The 15893-nt window shown below is 44.3% G+C and overlaps 1 protein-coding gene across 2 annotated transcripts in view; it reads right to left on the bottom strand.

Annotated features, from left to right (window-relative positions):
• Positions 1-3765: 3765 nt before the first annotated feature.
• fgf22 (fibroblast growth factor 22) overlaps positions 3766-15893 on the bottom strand; it is a 28432-nt gene continuing 16304 nt past the window's right edge. For both annotated transcript variants that reach the window (XM_068591489.1, XM_068591490.1), the window contains 2 exons: positions 7409-7512; positions 3766-5960 (listed from right to left, as the gene is read on the bottom strand). In XM_068591489.1, the coding sequence (XP_068447590.1) occupies positions 5766-5960; positions 7409-7512 (299 nt within the window). In that variant the 3' untranslated portion in view covers positions 3766-5765. The remainder of the gene's footprint in view (positions 5961-7408; positions 7513-15893) is intronic.

Genomic DNA, 15893 nt, shown 5'->3' with positions numbered 1-15893 from the left:
CAAACTCCAGGCTTCACAGGGGCATCGTTGCAACTTTCATGAAATTGCATTTCCTTTGCAGGTATTTGACTGCGAGGAATCGATTTGTTCACGCTTTGCTTTCTTTCTTATGAAATGTTTCTTTTCAAAAGGAGACCCAGGACAGTGAACTCTGTCTTTGCTCTCCGATGACGTAGCGGACATATGAGAAAAGACCGCATGCGGAGCCGGTAAAAGCTCTTTATTTAACGGAGCAACGCTACGGTAAATGATACCTTGGAAACCTTTACCCTCTTCAACTCTGATATTTGCCGTTTATTACCTCTAAAGTAGCTTCAAAGTTACTTGAAACTATTTTCAATTTGTGCCTTTACATCATGTCAGAGTCTCGAGGTGTTTGTACAAGTGAATGCACATCGTCGATAACATCACATATCTGGTTTTTCTGGAAAATGGAAGTTCTCAGAGCTAGTTTAGTTTCGGTAAGTCTTTGCTTTTGAAGCGGTTACAAACCAAAGCAAGTTCATGCTGACTGAACAGGCCTTAAATTATTACACATACCCTACTTTGTTCAGTATTTAAAATATATATCCTATTTTCAAAGTGCAGATTTTTTTTTAAATACTTTTATCTTTTCCTCTTTTGGCATTCAGGCTGTCAAAGAATATTTTTAATTCAAATATATATATTGGAAAAAAATATGTTGCCACCTCATTAAAGTCTGCGAAGTGAGAGATACCTCGACTGCGGCCTTTCAAAGAAAGCGACAGAAATAAATAGAAACACAGCGTAAGCAAGTAAATATTCAAATAGTGCGAACCTATGTGTTTTTTTAAGAAGGATTATTCAAACATAATTTTCTGGACAGTTTTGCGCCTTTTTATTGAACTTGCATGAAATCGGGGGTAAACACAATAAAGGGATGCACCCACTTTGTGTTCAAGATTTTGGACATTTTGTGCCACATAAACACAAATGATCACTCCATGAGTGTGTGTTAGACATGGCATTGTTTCACATCACTCAGTATACAGTGTTGAGAAGGCTTCTGCACATTTTAAGATCTTTGTTACTGTGTGAACATTAAAGCTGCAACAAAACCTCCGCAAAGGAAACACAAAAACTGTCATTGTTGCACACGAAATCTGATTTAAGACACATTCCTGGTTCTGCGCTCTCATGAATTTGGTCAAACATACATGTATGTAGTGTATACCTGATAACCACACACACACACATGCTCACAAACTCACATACACACTCATCCGTCGTCCACCCTTTAGTCCATCTATTCAGCATTATAACTTGGGCTGTTTTTGTAACAAAACAAGGCCTAATCCTAAATTCAGGGAGCTGTGAATGTGCCTCAACAAATGGCAGACAAATGAGAAGGATTAGCGAGGGCCTGTGAAAGAGTGAAAGGTTTGCCATTGATCTACGGTGGTCCTGTTCTCTTTCAGGGCCACTCGGTCTGAAAACCCCACTGAGTAAGAGCATACAGGGCCACTCCAGAGCCCCCTAGGCCACCGAGAGACACACAACAGCCACAATTAGTCTCAGGAGCTGTAATGGCAATTCAATAAGCGCTTTAAAATTGTGCCTTAGTCCGTCTGCCACCCCCGAGCCCCTCCCATCCCTCCCATTTTCGTCTACATACATAAGATTGGTATTATGAGTGGCGAGGGGCTCTTTTTTTTTTTTCTTTCCCACCCACCACAGTTCTTTTCAGTCACTGTGAGAGAAAATGACCACACAGGGTTTCAAAGGTTCCAGGGGCTGTGGTTTGTTGTCGCTGAAGCAGCATGACTTGTGCCCCTGTAGATTTTGGCTCAGGCCCTCAAAACGGGCTTCCATTATTACTTTCTCTCCGTCACTCAGCTGCGAATTAATTTCGAAGCAGTCAATGTAACCTTCTCCATTTTTAATCGGGTCGCGCCGAACACCTTAAGGCCGAGCGCCGCCGCGTCCGTGCCTGCGCTGAAGTGCCGACGGGCTTTGTGATGTCTTAAGTGGGCCGGACATTTTTCGAGCAAATTCATATTGCGTAAGAGGCCCCGCGCGGGAGCACAGGGGGATGACGCGCCGCGCGGCCCACCAGGTGCTGTCTGACGGACGCCTTACCGACAACATCATCATCATCCTCATCATCGCATGACTCACGCTCCCGGTCCTCTGTTTACACCGATCAGATCAAACACAGCCCAAACACCTGTGCTCTGGACATCAACACGTCGCGGCGGAGGAGGGGCCCGGGGGTGTCTTCTGGACGGCTGTCATTTCCATTCTCCCGAGGCCCTCTTTGGGACATTCCTCGTTGATTTTGCACAGTGTTTAGGTTTTTCCTTTTGCCTCGTGATCAAAGGCCAAAGCTTTTGATCAGGACTTCCAAAGGATCCCTCTTGTTTTGCTGGCGAGCACACTGACAGGACAGTGGTGGAGCAATGATAATTACCCATTCGGTGTCCCTGGAGCTGGCACCAACGGCCGGTCCGCACCCTCGGGCCAAGAAGAAAGGAGGAGATTCTTGGACGGTTAAAAAAAGGAGAGAGAGGAGAGGTAGAGGAGAAAAGGTGGACGACAAATTGACGGAGAGGCGGGTGAATCGGGAGAACGGGCAGAAAATGGGGATCGCTTTGTGCCGTGCATGTTGAAGTGGGTCTGTGCCAGCGAGGTCCAGAGAGAGCTGTAAAAGTGAAATGTTCTGTAATCTGCACAGCTGTGTGTTGTTTTTTTTTTCCTGACAAGGAAGCATAACAGCTGAAAAATGGATCATATACACTTGATGTCAGCTGTACAAGGAATGCGAACTTGCTAGCTTGCACAAAAAAAAAAGTAAACATGTAAATTCGGCGTTTAAGGTCTCAGATGGGACCTTCATTTTTAGACTCAGGCATTTGTACAGTTGAGTCAAACTAGAGAACTTAAGACGTGTCAGACTTGCTTGCCGTTCCCCCACGCTAGGCTAAGCTAAGCTAAGTTAGCCGTCTGCTGGTGCCAGCTCCATTTTGAGACGTGCAGACATGGAAGTGGCATCGATCTCGTCGGCTTTTGAGCAAGAAAGTGAGCGAGCGCGTGTCCCAATGTGCCAAACTTTTACTTTTCAAATGGCGTCTGTATTTTACAGAATGCAACAGCAACAGGAGGAACAATTACAAGTAGTCTTTGCTTTCCGAAATGCAACGAGCCCTCAAGGGTGCACAGCTGAGGACAAAGACATTTGCATGGCAACAGTACCGCCGGACCCCCCATACTGATATCTGTGTGCTGCACCCAGACCTTTGGAGCTGAACTACAGTGTGACTTCACGCCATCCTGACCAGACATGTACCCCCGTCACAGTAATCTCACATTATGACAAGCTGAAAGGTTGGCCTTTATTCACCCCAAACAGCCACTATTCATCCCCGACTCTCCTTTCTGTTCTGCTGAAAAGACCCGAGTGGCCTCCTGTGCCACTGGAGGGCTCGTCTGTGTGTAAATGACCTTGATGCTCGGGTGCATAGTTCATAACCGCGGACCTTTCATCAGACACGGGGAGGTCCTCCACATCAACGCCTCTCCTGCTGGGAGTTTTGTCATGATTATGATGAGGAGGGGGATTATGTCTGAGAGCCCTGATGGAGATGTTACCAACACTTAACAATCAGCGTCACGCATGAGACAGGATTAAAATGCCGGGGTTTTTTTTTTCTTCTTTTTTTTCGGAGACATGATTTGCAAACCGCTAGCTACTGTAGCGCAAGGGAGTGAGCCATGACTCGTGATTTATCCACATTTTTTATTGAATAGCATGGACCAAGGCACTCAAATGATTTTACTTTGCCGAAATGAATCTAAAGACTGTTTGTTCTGAGACGTTGGCCTTATATACAACCTACTATGACTGGCCTAGAGCTGAGAGCTTTTTATGATAAGTGGATCACATGTGTACCGATATCCAGTAGTAACACCATATAAAATGAGCTGAATATGGACTTGATTACTTTTTTTTCCCCTTACTTTTTAAACAGTATGACTACAATCCAACACAAAAAGTAGACAATAACAATAAACATCAACGTCAAACAGTTAGAGTACAAAATGTTTTAAATATATTAAATGTTCTATTAGCAACAGTCTTGTTGAGAAAATGTTAGCAAGACTTAAGAGAGAGAGGCAGTATGTAATAACCCTTCACTACTGTGTACAAAATTAATGAAGTTGCTGCTATGTGACATCTGCTTTACCTACGTCTGCTATAATGCATTACATGACTCAAAACGTATATTTTTTTTATTTCACAACTGAACTAAGGACCAAGAATCAGCGACTAGATGAGACATTGCATTTTTTTTTCTTCTTCTTTTTGTTCTTGTACTGATTCCTACTAGCTGTGGGTTGTTGAATGGGAGAAGCAGTCCGACAGAAGCATGCTCAAAACACACAAAGGTCATCTCAGAAAAAAATCCAGCGTGTTATCCCAGTAGTTAGCTTTGTGTTCTTGTCATACGTAGACATACACGGTTAATTTGTCAATGCGTTTAAGTCACGGAGATTTTCATCTCCTCTGCACAGTTCAGGTGCAGATCAGTGTCTCTCATCCAGTAGTGTCAGTACAGTATATCCCAAGCAACAGTGAGGACGTTGGCTTTGCAGCAGGGCCGTAGCCAGGATTTAAAAAATACTGAGGGCATGAGTTCAAGTCCCCCCCCCTCCAACCCCCGAATTGTTCGTTAATTATTTGGTTTCTCGCTCCTCGTCAACACTCCGATTAGCGACTTGAGGCGCGTGACTGGAGTTAAGAGATCGTTTCCCAGCTAGCTCGTTTGCAAGCTCCTTTTGAGCCGATAAAAAGCTTAATGATCGCCACAGATTGCATTTTGGACAATGATTTCTGGATATGGATACGTGCATCTGTGTATGGAGATTATACAGTTTTTTTGCCAGTGGAACTTTACTCCGCATGAATTAAATTTTGTTGGATATACCTATTTTGTTTTTCATTTATCTGTTTGCATTGGCCTAAAATAAGTCAGATTCAACCATATAAAGATGCCATTTTATACATAAAATGTCCAAAAACCACATGCTTGTATGTGAATTCAGTGAAGTGCAGTTTGACATGAGCCAGTTTATGAGAATGTTATCATGGAGCAGCGGTGTCGCACATGACATCGTGCTATTTTTACGTCATGTTTTAGATTTCCCATTTCAGACGCTGGCAAATATTTTTTAAAATTTCTCCTAATTTGAAATGATGGTCAATATGCGACGTGTTCAACATGGTACACTGTGAAAATGTAATTGTGGAGTGTGACTCAAACGCCTCAAAAGATCCCCAAAAATCTGTGTCGTCAATGGTAGCTATGGCCCGGATTGGAGCTGACCCAAAGTTCCCTTTTTTTTTTTTTGAAGAGTATTTTTTGCTCCACGAAGCTCTCCCGTTTTCTTTTAAATTAGCGGATCATCACGAATAGCCTTGCTGTCCCCTTTGCAGTCCTCTCACAGCCTCCTAGAGTCATCCCAACACCGCTTTACATGCAGTTCAGACACCCAGACCGATACCGTAGCCAGAGACAGACGCCTGGGTAAAGGACCACTCGACTGTATTACTGAACATCATTAGAGGAAATAACTTAAAAGTACATATTATGCTAAATCTACAATTGTTACAGCCCTCAACAAATGTACATGTATGTGACGGGAGGATGGAGTAATAAAAATAAAGATTGCCGTCACGGCTAGATCGACACTAGTGTGAGGAGGCGAGGGAGCCGGTCCGCCGGTCAGAGTTCAGACTTGGGCGGCTAGGAGGGGAGCATGGGCAGGAAATGAGTGGACGGGTGTCTCCGTCGAGCCTTGTGACCCCGCCGCGGCTTCCCTCGCCCGTTCAGCGAAACGAACATCTGCCTGCCGCTGTGCTTCCAGCGGAGGGAGGCGTACGTGTTGTAGCCGTTCTCCTCGATGCGCTCCTTGAACTTGCAGCTCGGGTTGTACTTCACCTGTGATCAGACGGAGCAAAGACAGAGAGGGTTAAGAGGCTGTTCCCGCCGGATTAGGCCAGCTTCCAAGAAGAGCATCAAGGCTAATGTCTGTTGTTGCAGTAAACGATTCCCCAGGTGTTTGTAGATTACCGTGGGGGATTTTTTTTTTGCATCAAGTATTTAGCTGGTTTGTCTTTTTGAGGCCACAATGGAAGTTTTGTCTCGAATTAAAGGCTTGGTTCACCCAAACCACATGCTTTTCAACTCAATACAGTTTTTTTTGCCAGTGGAATTTCGTTTGTGCTGCTCGAATCATTTAAGAATTTTAACCTCAACACAACATGTCCTTCCAGAAACAATGTTCTGGTTACTTGCAATAAGATACAGGCCACACACTTCAGTTTTCATCTGGAAGGATCCCTGAAAACTGATCACCGATGAGGTCTGTGAAATATCACGAGTGACTGGGACATTGCTACTGGAATGAATGAAATGTTGCTATGTTTGAATGCCAGCCTTTAATGGTTTCAGTTGCAGGGGAAAAAACAACTCAAAAAACCCAAAATACCATACATTTAAGCACAAATATTGAGAATAATTTGGGTTAGCAAAACAGGTAAAATGATTAGACTGAAGAAAGTTGCACCTAAAACATACCTTTTTCAAAATGTAATGTTAAGATCTATGACATTCGCTATCTCTAACCTTTTCTAGTGAAGTGAGGAGCTTTATCTTCAGGTATATTAACCTGTGAAGGTAATCCAAAAAAGACACTTTTGAGTCTTGAAAGCTATTGTAGGGACAAGAGGTTCTGCTGCATTTCCCTTTCCAGATCGTAATCGTGCGACCGTAATGAGGCCCTGCCTGTGATGGCATCTGGCTAGCATGAGCCCGGCGTGATTCATCTGCCTTATGGCAGCTTTCATATCTGCTTATGTCTTATTTACTTGTTGAAGGCACTTCTCTTATCACTGCTGCTGACTGACTGCTTGTCCCTGATTTTTTTCTACTTACCCGAGATGTAAATACATGAGCTAGACACCACACACCTCAGGTCTGATGCGTCGTAACAAAGAGGAGGTGATTACTTTTCAAAGCTCGCTGTGTGAAGCATCAATTGGCAGATGGCACGCGAAGGCTTTTAAAAGGAGCCCAGCTGGCTTCTTTTTTTTTTTTTTGGGTCGTTGCTGGTCTGGTGTCTTGTCTCTGCTATTTATTTTGACAGTGGAACACGCCAACCCAAGCTGCAGGTATCATCAGCCGCGGCCCAGGTGTACCGGCATGATTGATTGCGACACTCTGACCTCCCTCTGGACTTTCCAAGCAGAAGATTCCCTTTACTGCCGCAGAATCAAGCACGCTTGGGTAGGCGGCTCATTTGGGACCCCTATACATGCATACCTTCCCTTTTCCCAGCCCTCCCCGCCTCGACCTGCAGAAACAATGTTGCCGGGTTGTATACGCACCGATCCAAAGAGCGTGCCTTTCTTGGACATAGCTAAGTACAGCCCGGTGCTGACAGATTTGATGGCAACAACTCCCACACTGACAGATCGGATTTCCATCAGGCCTGGAAAATAAAAGAGGGAACAAGAGTCTGGGTTAGAAACGTGTAGCTTTGGGAGTTTCCCCATCAAAAGACAGTCTATCATTAGCCATTAGAATACCAGACAGCCATATGCTCTGGCGAAGGGGGGGGGGGTTAAGAGAAAACAACACACAGATACACATGACATGCACAATGGCTCGAAAGAGCTCCCTTTGTAAGAAGACCTGTCAGGTTTGGAGCTTCTCGCACAAAAGGTTGAGATTTGATCAAACCAGAAAAGGCGGGAAATTATTAAAGCGTGACCTGTTGAGGTCACAAGGTACAAATCAAGGAAAAACATGATATATATATACCCCCCACCCCCCTCCACCCTCCCAAAACATGTTAGGTATCAAATTAAACATATAAATCAGGTCTCCAATAATATATAATTGCCATGTCCAACCTTTAAACACAATTCAAACAATAAATAGGATTAGGTGTTAGGGTCCAGGGTTAGGCTGAGGCCTTAACGGATACCCTATTGTTGATCTGATGTTTTGTTTGACCTGTGATGCATCAAATTTGTAAAACACACTTCTGTGGCATACACAGTGTCCGAGCCTGCGTCCTTTTAAGCCTCCTGCCTCCAGATGTGACACTCTGCCCCGATGACGCCTGCGTTTTGTTTTACTGAAGGACACAGAACCGGCGTCTGCCGGCCACTTGAGCAACTCCTCCAACTCACTTCACCCCACCAATAAAAGCTGGCAAGCTTATGGGCAAATTGTTTCCTCTGGGCACTGATTGCAAACAAGTCCCATGTGGCTCATTCTCGATCTGTTTTTTTGTTGTTGTCCGCGTGCAAGAACAACGGGCGCACACCAATTGTCACGGCTACGACAGGGAGATGCTTCGGAGATGACCTGAAGGCTCACCGCAGGGCTCTGAATAGCAGCTAATTGCTCGAGATGAAGCTCTCTTTTTGGATGATATTTCTTTTCGCCCACTTACGTCTTCAAAAGCGCCCTGATTGATGTGGCCTGCTATCTGATCAGGGCACGAAATCTTAAAGTTACACCCGTGGAAACCAAGGAAAGAAAACATGCAATGTTGCCGCTTAAAGGCCAGGCCATGTGGGGCATTTGGGGGAAAAGGGATTGTTGGCTTTGGAAAGATGCTGTAAAGACGTTACCAGATCGAGGTGTTGAAGGACAGGGTGGCTCAACGCTGGTAGATAAGGAAGTTGTCATTTTAGCAGCTGTAATTCCTCTGTCTCGTTGGATAAACCAATCCAGCAATTCAGCCTGTAGGTAATAAACTCAATGCGATGCAGCTTTTGTCTACCTACTTATTCGTGCATATCCAGCTTGTAACAGTAAAGCTGAACTGCTGAAATGTTTTTCGATGAAATAATGATTTATGTATTTGTAGAACAGACGTTAAATGGTCGGTTCTCACAATTTGAAGTCTTTCTTAACACATGAAGTCGACTATCCTCTTCGTCTATGCCCTCGAGAACGACACATTAAAGCGGTTTTCTGATCTTCCTTTTTTTGTCTGATTTCTGTGTTATGACATGAAAACGCTCTGGTAAAGGTTAGGTACTAAAAGGACTGTGTGAAATTCCGGGGAAGAGCACATTTTTGGTCAAAATAAGTACTTGGTGAGGGTTTCAGAAAGGTTGTGGTTTGTGGGCAAAAATAAGCACTTTGCAAAGCTTGTGGGAGCTTCGTTTTCCTGGTTTCAATAGTAAACACTCGGTCGAGGTGTGGCAACGATTGTGGTCATGCTTGGAGAGAAAAAAAAGAGGAGGGAGAGGAGGGAACATCATTGTCTCCCGTGATAAAGTCTGGCGTTTGGTTAACCATTCCTCCACGCAAACCTGCCCACACTGACTTTTTTGTCAATGGGCACATCTGAAAGTCTACAAAAGTTTTTTTTTTAAAAAAACATCCGCTGTTCTCATCATTCTAAACACGCAACTATCTCCAACTGTCTTCTTCTTCTTCTTTTTCTTCTTCTTCTTCTTCTTCTTTATGGCTCTGCTCTGATCGTCTCCAGTGCTGCTCCCCACGTGACGTCATCTACTTTCGGCACTGGCCCCAAGGAAGTACAAAGAGACCACGAGGAAGGTAAACAAACACACACTCCTGTTGAGTGTCTTTCTTCCCCGGACAGGACCGCGTAAATGAAGCCCTCCATCCGCTCGCCACAGCTGCAGGGGGAGAGCAGGAGGAGGGCGAGGGGGGGATGGGGGGGGATGCCTTGGAGTCGAGTCCATCCAGGTACCGGCCCAGCTGCGCCCCTATCATTCCTTCGCCGTGCCTCTGATCCTCCGAGGAAACGTTAGCACTTTGATGGCAGCCTTCCTCCTTTACGAGCTGTGTTTACAGACACCGGGGTGTGCTACGGTGGCACCTGGAGCGTGCAAGGGGCTCGTAAGCAATTAGCCGAGGCCCGGCAGGTGATCGGAGCCCTGCAAGGATTTATGGGGGATTAGTCCAGGCCAATGAAAACCGCTGGTGCCTGTAAGTGGTGCCAGCCATTATTTGCTGGTTTGAGTTCCAGGCACAGTGGGCGTGTCGGGAAAAAGGATGTTTGTCACATCTGAGACATTGCAACGAGTTGTTAGTGAACAGTTAAAGCTCCAAAATTAATTAGACGAAAAGAAAAAAAAAGGGTTAGCGCTAGGAAGTAGTCTTGAATAAACGGTAGGCGTCCCCTGGCTGATATCTGTAGCGATGGTATACCAATCATTTTGTGAAGCACTTAAACTAATCTCTGTGGCACTTTGTATACTTTCTCTCCTCCAGCCTCACAGGTAGCCTTCATGTCACGTCTTTCATACGAGCTGGTGTCGCAGGCCGGCAGACACAAAAGATCTGAGGACATGAAATGGGGATTTTACATTGTCTCCAGGAATCACTTGGGCTCTGGACGCTTGACCACACATCCATAAAGACCAGTTAGATCCATATAACTCACAGCCCCCCTCCACGACCCCCCCCTCCCCCTTTGAAAAGTCACTCCATTGTGCTGAAAGCCTGAGAAATCAGAGTGAGGTATTTCAAGCTATTAGAGGGTTTTCCTATAACTGCTGAAATCCAGAGGTCACTTCACTGGAAGAAAAGGGTTTGCTAAGTTGCGTTATTATTGATACAGTTTTTTATTACATTCAATCTTTTATGATTTATCTTGGATTCTTGGTGCTTCTTAAGAAATCCTAAAACTATTGTGACATTTTAGGCCGCTGCAAAAACAATTTAAATTTAGGTTGGACACATCTGTGAACATTTTAAATGCATTTTGGGCTTTTTTGATGAACTCTTTCAACTCTTCTCTTTAATGAACCTTGTTTTCTAACTTGTGGTCTGGTGAAAATTGTGAAAAAACGGACATGAATGTATCCTTCGTACCCTTTTTCTTGTGTAATAGTAGACGTTTAGAGATAATTAAAGTATTTTTTGATAAGCCGTGAATCATTTTCATTCAAGAACAGTTTCAAATATTTTTCAACAATATCACAATTAGAAAAGAAGAGAGAGAAACAACGGAGACAAATTCCTTCTTTGTTCCCGAGTTGCATTGGAAACTGAAGGTCACTCCTGCCCGCGTTCTGCTGAGCAAGTATCAACCGACGGCCCTATTGAGCTCATGAAAAAGGTGCTTTTGGCTTCCCACTTGCAATTGGCAAGATCTCTTAACCTTTGACATGTTTTGGCTGGGACTGTCAATAAGCTCAAGCTGCCATTACAAGCAAATCCTGCACTATACATGTCTAGTCAACTGTGGACTTGCCATTTATTTCTCCTCTATGGGATTTTTAAAAGCATAGAAAAAGTCTTTTTACCCAGATTTTTTTTTTTTTTTTAACTCTTTCTTCTCTTTTCGTCCCCCATTTTTTTGGACGTTAGCCCAACGTCAGATCATTCAAGCCTTTTCTGACTTTGAAAAAAAAAAAAAAAAAAAAAAGCAGAAAGGAAAGAGAGAGACACTCTCACGGGGTTCCCTTTTGTCAGACTCATGGTATGGGGGAGGAGGAGGAGGAGGAGGGAGCGAGTACAGAGTGAAGGTGCTGGTTAGAAGATGGTGGAGGGGGGAGGGGGGGGGCGCTCCCAATGGCTGCTGCGCCCCGAATAAGTCTTTGTTACTCACCTGAGAGGTGAAGAGCTAGACAAGATCTTATTAATGACCAAGCGTCTTGAATGGGGCCCTACAAAGTGTGGCAAAATGGTTCCTTTCATCACAAATTCGAAGCAGAAAAGAGTGAAAGACTGAGCAAAAAAAAAAGAGAGAGGGAGAGAGAGGAAAAAGAGATTTTTCTGCGCCTTTTCCTCCCCGTCTTCTTTTTATTCCTTTGCTCGGGTCTTTAATTTCTTGGGTTTGCCCCCTTGAGCAGCCCTCCATGGCTCAGTGCTCGAACCAGAGCGGAGCCTGGGAATCTCGGAGTTCCCGCTGTGCTCCTGCCCTTGATTGACATACCTTTTCAATTATTTCACAGTTTGCTTGCTTTTTTAAACGAAGAGGGCCCTGTTGTTTTTTTTCTTCCTTCTGCCCTCCTTTTCAAAACACAAGCTTTTCATGTCGGGTCCGGGCTGCCGGGCCTAATGGCTGTGACCGGCACCTTTGATCTGCCGTGACCCCCTCGAAGGGTCTGGTACCGGGCGAAGCCGCCGCCTGTGTGTATCAGCGCGGACAAAGGCCGCATCACTCACTATTGCTTTAAACACCTTGAGGTATTAGCATGAGAACGGGCCGCTCTAGTGGAGGCCATCACAGGTGGTGTGATACGGAAACTTGGACATTAACCCTTGAATGTACAGTAAAATACCAAGGAATTATTACAAAGGACAACGTGGGGAAGGATTGGGTTTCGTTCGCCTAATTCCAGAGGGAGCTGTGCACCCAATTTTTGTGTTTTCACCCCCCCAAAAAATCTATTATGTTCAAGTATTTTTATGCAACTTTGTCTCGCGGACACCACGGTTCCCTCCGATACCTTTGTGTGTGACGTGTGGGGGCGATTTCTGTTAAACGAAGCACATCAAGTCGAGTTTTGTCTTCCTGTAAGTTTAATTCAGCATCTGCAGATGGACTCGCGCCACAGTGTAATGCAGTGGTTCTTAACCCTGGGGGTATGCGAGATTTAAAAACAAAAAAAATCCCTTTAAAAATTAGCATCCATTATAAAATCCTTTTAAAATTGTTATATAATGCATATTCAATGAAATATAAGTGTATATTCACTGCATTTTATGCATTATATAGTATCAGACACTGATGGCACAGCTCTGTGTGTTACATGTTTTTTTCAACCAGAAATATTTCACAGAGGTTACATCACTTGTTTCATAAATGAGCTGCACAAATGAGCATCATTTCATACACGCTGATCAACATTGAGATCAGAGGAGAGGTAACTAACAGACATTATCTTAAACGGGTGCAAATCAGCGGCTTCAGAGAACGTCATCTTATCTCCTTCTGTCCTTGAACATTTAATGGAGGCACTAACGGCTTGCTCTCTGCAGAGGCCTGACATGTATTTACCAACAAGTAACACGGAAGGTTTCTTTCGCCATTTCTGCGTGGTCACTTGGATGAAGGACAACGTCTGGACATTTCCATTTACACCTGTTAGTCATTTGCTTTTAAGTAGAGATCACAGTCGGTCTGAGGCTTTTCTGTCCCTCCACTAAAAACCTCCATCACAAACAAAGTGCTTGTCATATCTAACCCCTTTTCCAAAATTGGAATTCTCTTTAATTCAGCTCTTTGTTCTCTCTAAAATGCAGGTTTTTCTCACCCTAACACTGAGCTTTATAAAAAAAAAAATAAAAGTCTCCAGAGGAGTCAACTCGTCCAAACACTTTCCTGGTGTGCTGGTGTTTCCGGGCAGAAACTGAAGCGTTGCAAAGCGCTAACATAAACCACCCGGGGAGGTTTGTGGTATTGCTAGGTGGTCGCTAGTTAGGAGTTAATTAAGAAGACATTCGGCCACCTCTAACTCTCTCCGTGATCACCCCTTTGATTGTCAATATCCCACAAGTTCTTCATCATCAGTCACCTGTATCTGTTTGTTTTTTTGACGTCACAATCGTTTCACAACTGGGTTGTTTAGTGGTTCCCTGCGGGCCTTTTTCTTTCTTCACACACTAACTTTCATCACTTTTCGTGTGTACAACTGATTGTAACGCCATGACTGCCTGCGAGGGTGCACTATTTATACCGTTTGGCACGATTCATTAAGTTGGGCCTGCAATGACACGCCAACGAATGAGAGTTCCTGGAGAGAGAGAGAGACTCTGGAGAAGGCTGGGATGGCAGCGTGTTTCTCTTCTCTCCGACTTCAAACACAAAGATTTGCCTTCAGATGTGTTCGGGTGACATATTACACGACTTAGTGGACCTCTGAGACATAACGTGTTGCTTTCAAGGGCCTTTTATGACGTTGAAACCCCCGCAGTCATCGTCGATTTTCCGTTTTTCGTTAGCATGTGCGCTGCTAAGCGAACACATTGCTGCTGCGTTGAGCTTCTTCGTCAGTTCGGCAAACAGAGACTGTCCTCTTTTTAGCGTCGTTGCCATACCAGCTGGAAAGCCTCAGGAAAAGTTGCTGTGGACTTTTTGTTTTAGCGAGAAAACAAACCTGAAATGTCAGTTGACTTTTCTGAATATGCTGATAATAATAAAAAGAGATTTGTTTTTGCACTTGCAATGACAAAAAAAGAGAATCAGATTTGGACAAGTTTTACCTGCAGCTGAGACACACGAGCAACGCTTGCACACTGCCCTTTCCTTTTATAGTCCATAAAGCATAATCATAACATGAATTTGGGGCAGAGGCCACTGTTTTATACCCTGACAACAAAATGTTGAGCCACATAAAAAGGATTATGGCCTTTAGCATGTGGTGACGGACCAAATCCAAGTTTAGAAATGTGTCGGCACGGGAAGGTTGTTCTAATTTTCAACTACTTCACTTTTACATAGTCGTTTAATCAACAGCAATATGTGCATTATCTTCTATGAAATCATCATTTGTTTGTAGCGGTGCTGTCCTGTGAGAACCACGTATCTAAAACATATGTATACTTTTTATGTTCTGAGAACAGAGTTGTTGAATCCAACAGCTGATCCGAGAGGCTTTTTACATAGTTTATCAAGTTTAAGAGTTTTCTCGACGCATAAAGGAACACATGATTTTCCCTCTTCAGGAGTGGGATGGAAACTAGTCTGAAAAGTAACAAATTGTCAGACAAATGCAGTGGAGAAAAAACATTTAGATAAAATGGAAATATTCAAGTTCCTTGAATTTGGACCAGAGTACTGGTGAGTTCCACCACTGTGTTTGAACCCTGTGTCCGAGAGATACCATTGTTTATTTATTTTTTAAACCAATAAGTTTGAACTGAGTCTGATGGCAAATTCTTCGTGCGCCCGACTGAATAAATCCAATATCTCTGCTGTCTGGCACGTGATACTGGATCAGTGGTGATCTCACTGCGGCGAGTGGGCCGATATGAAAGCTGATCTTCAATTTATTGCAGGATATGACAGTGGCGCAGTGACAGAGACTGTGTTCACGGGGAACACAGTCTGAAATAGTTTGAATAGTAACGTGTAATCCACGCTCTCAGAAAGAGGATGCGAAAAAAAATCACTGGAAGCAGCCGCGGTATGCTCGTTGTGAATATGAACTCCAACGCTAGTATTGTTAGCTAGCTTGTCGGTGTTTAGGAAGGTTTATTGATTTGTCTTGGAATATCTAGAACCACTTGAAGGCATTGTATGTGTTTTTGGAGGGTACATGTGTGTGGTTCTTTAGCTGTCTGCCTCTCTCGTGTCATATCGAGGCAGGTCAGGTCAGGGAGGCACAGACAGGAACAACACTGATCAGCCCCACAGAGACTATTATTTGAAACCAGAGGATAGAGTCGAATCACAAACACATATACAAAGCACACCCCGAACTGCGTCAAAGGCGAGCGCAAACACGATCCTCCTGATGAACCACGACTTCAGGGGACGACTGAGAGTCTCTCCCGGTAAAGTATACGCTATCAAGCGAACTTTTGACCCCGGGGGACAAAATCCATCCAACGCGGCCCCTTGATTAGCAGACGCTGAGGGATTCCCTCGGTCGTGTTTTGGTTTAAAAGAAGAAGAAGAAGATGAAACTACCCAACCGTCCGACTCGTCCTCTCCTGATTGAAATCTGATTTGTGCCACGAAACCCGACAGAATCCGAGAGGAACGTCATTTCAGGGTCAGGCTGACGGGTGCAGCAGGTTGCTTTGTTTCTCAGTGGAAAGGACACCTTTAACCTGGTGGTCATATGTGCTTTTAACGCACGCTTGTATTACACAAACTGGGTGCACTGCAACACAATAGATTGGGCTGCTGGACAAGCAAAAAAC

This window comes from Clinocottus analis, unplaced genomic scaffold (assembly GCF_023055335.1).
Source record: "Clinocottus analis isolate CAN_PGR_092001 unplaced genomic scaffold, fCliAna1.0.p SCAF_25, whole genome shotgun sequence".
Lineage (NCBI taxonomy): Eukaryota > Metazoa > Chordata > Actinopteri > Perciformes > Cottidae > Clinocottus > Clinocottus analis.
The sequence above is the reverse complement of the archived record's forward strand: the minus strand, read 5'-3'. Positions and strand labels throughout refer to the sequence as shown.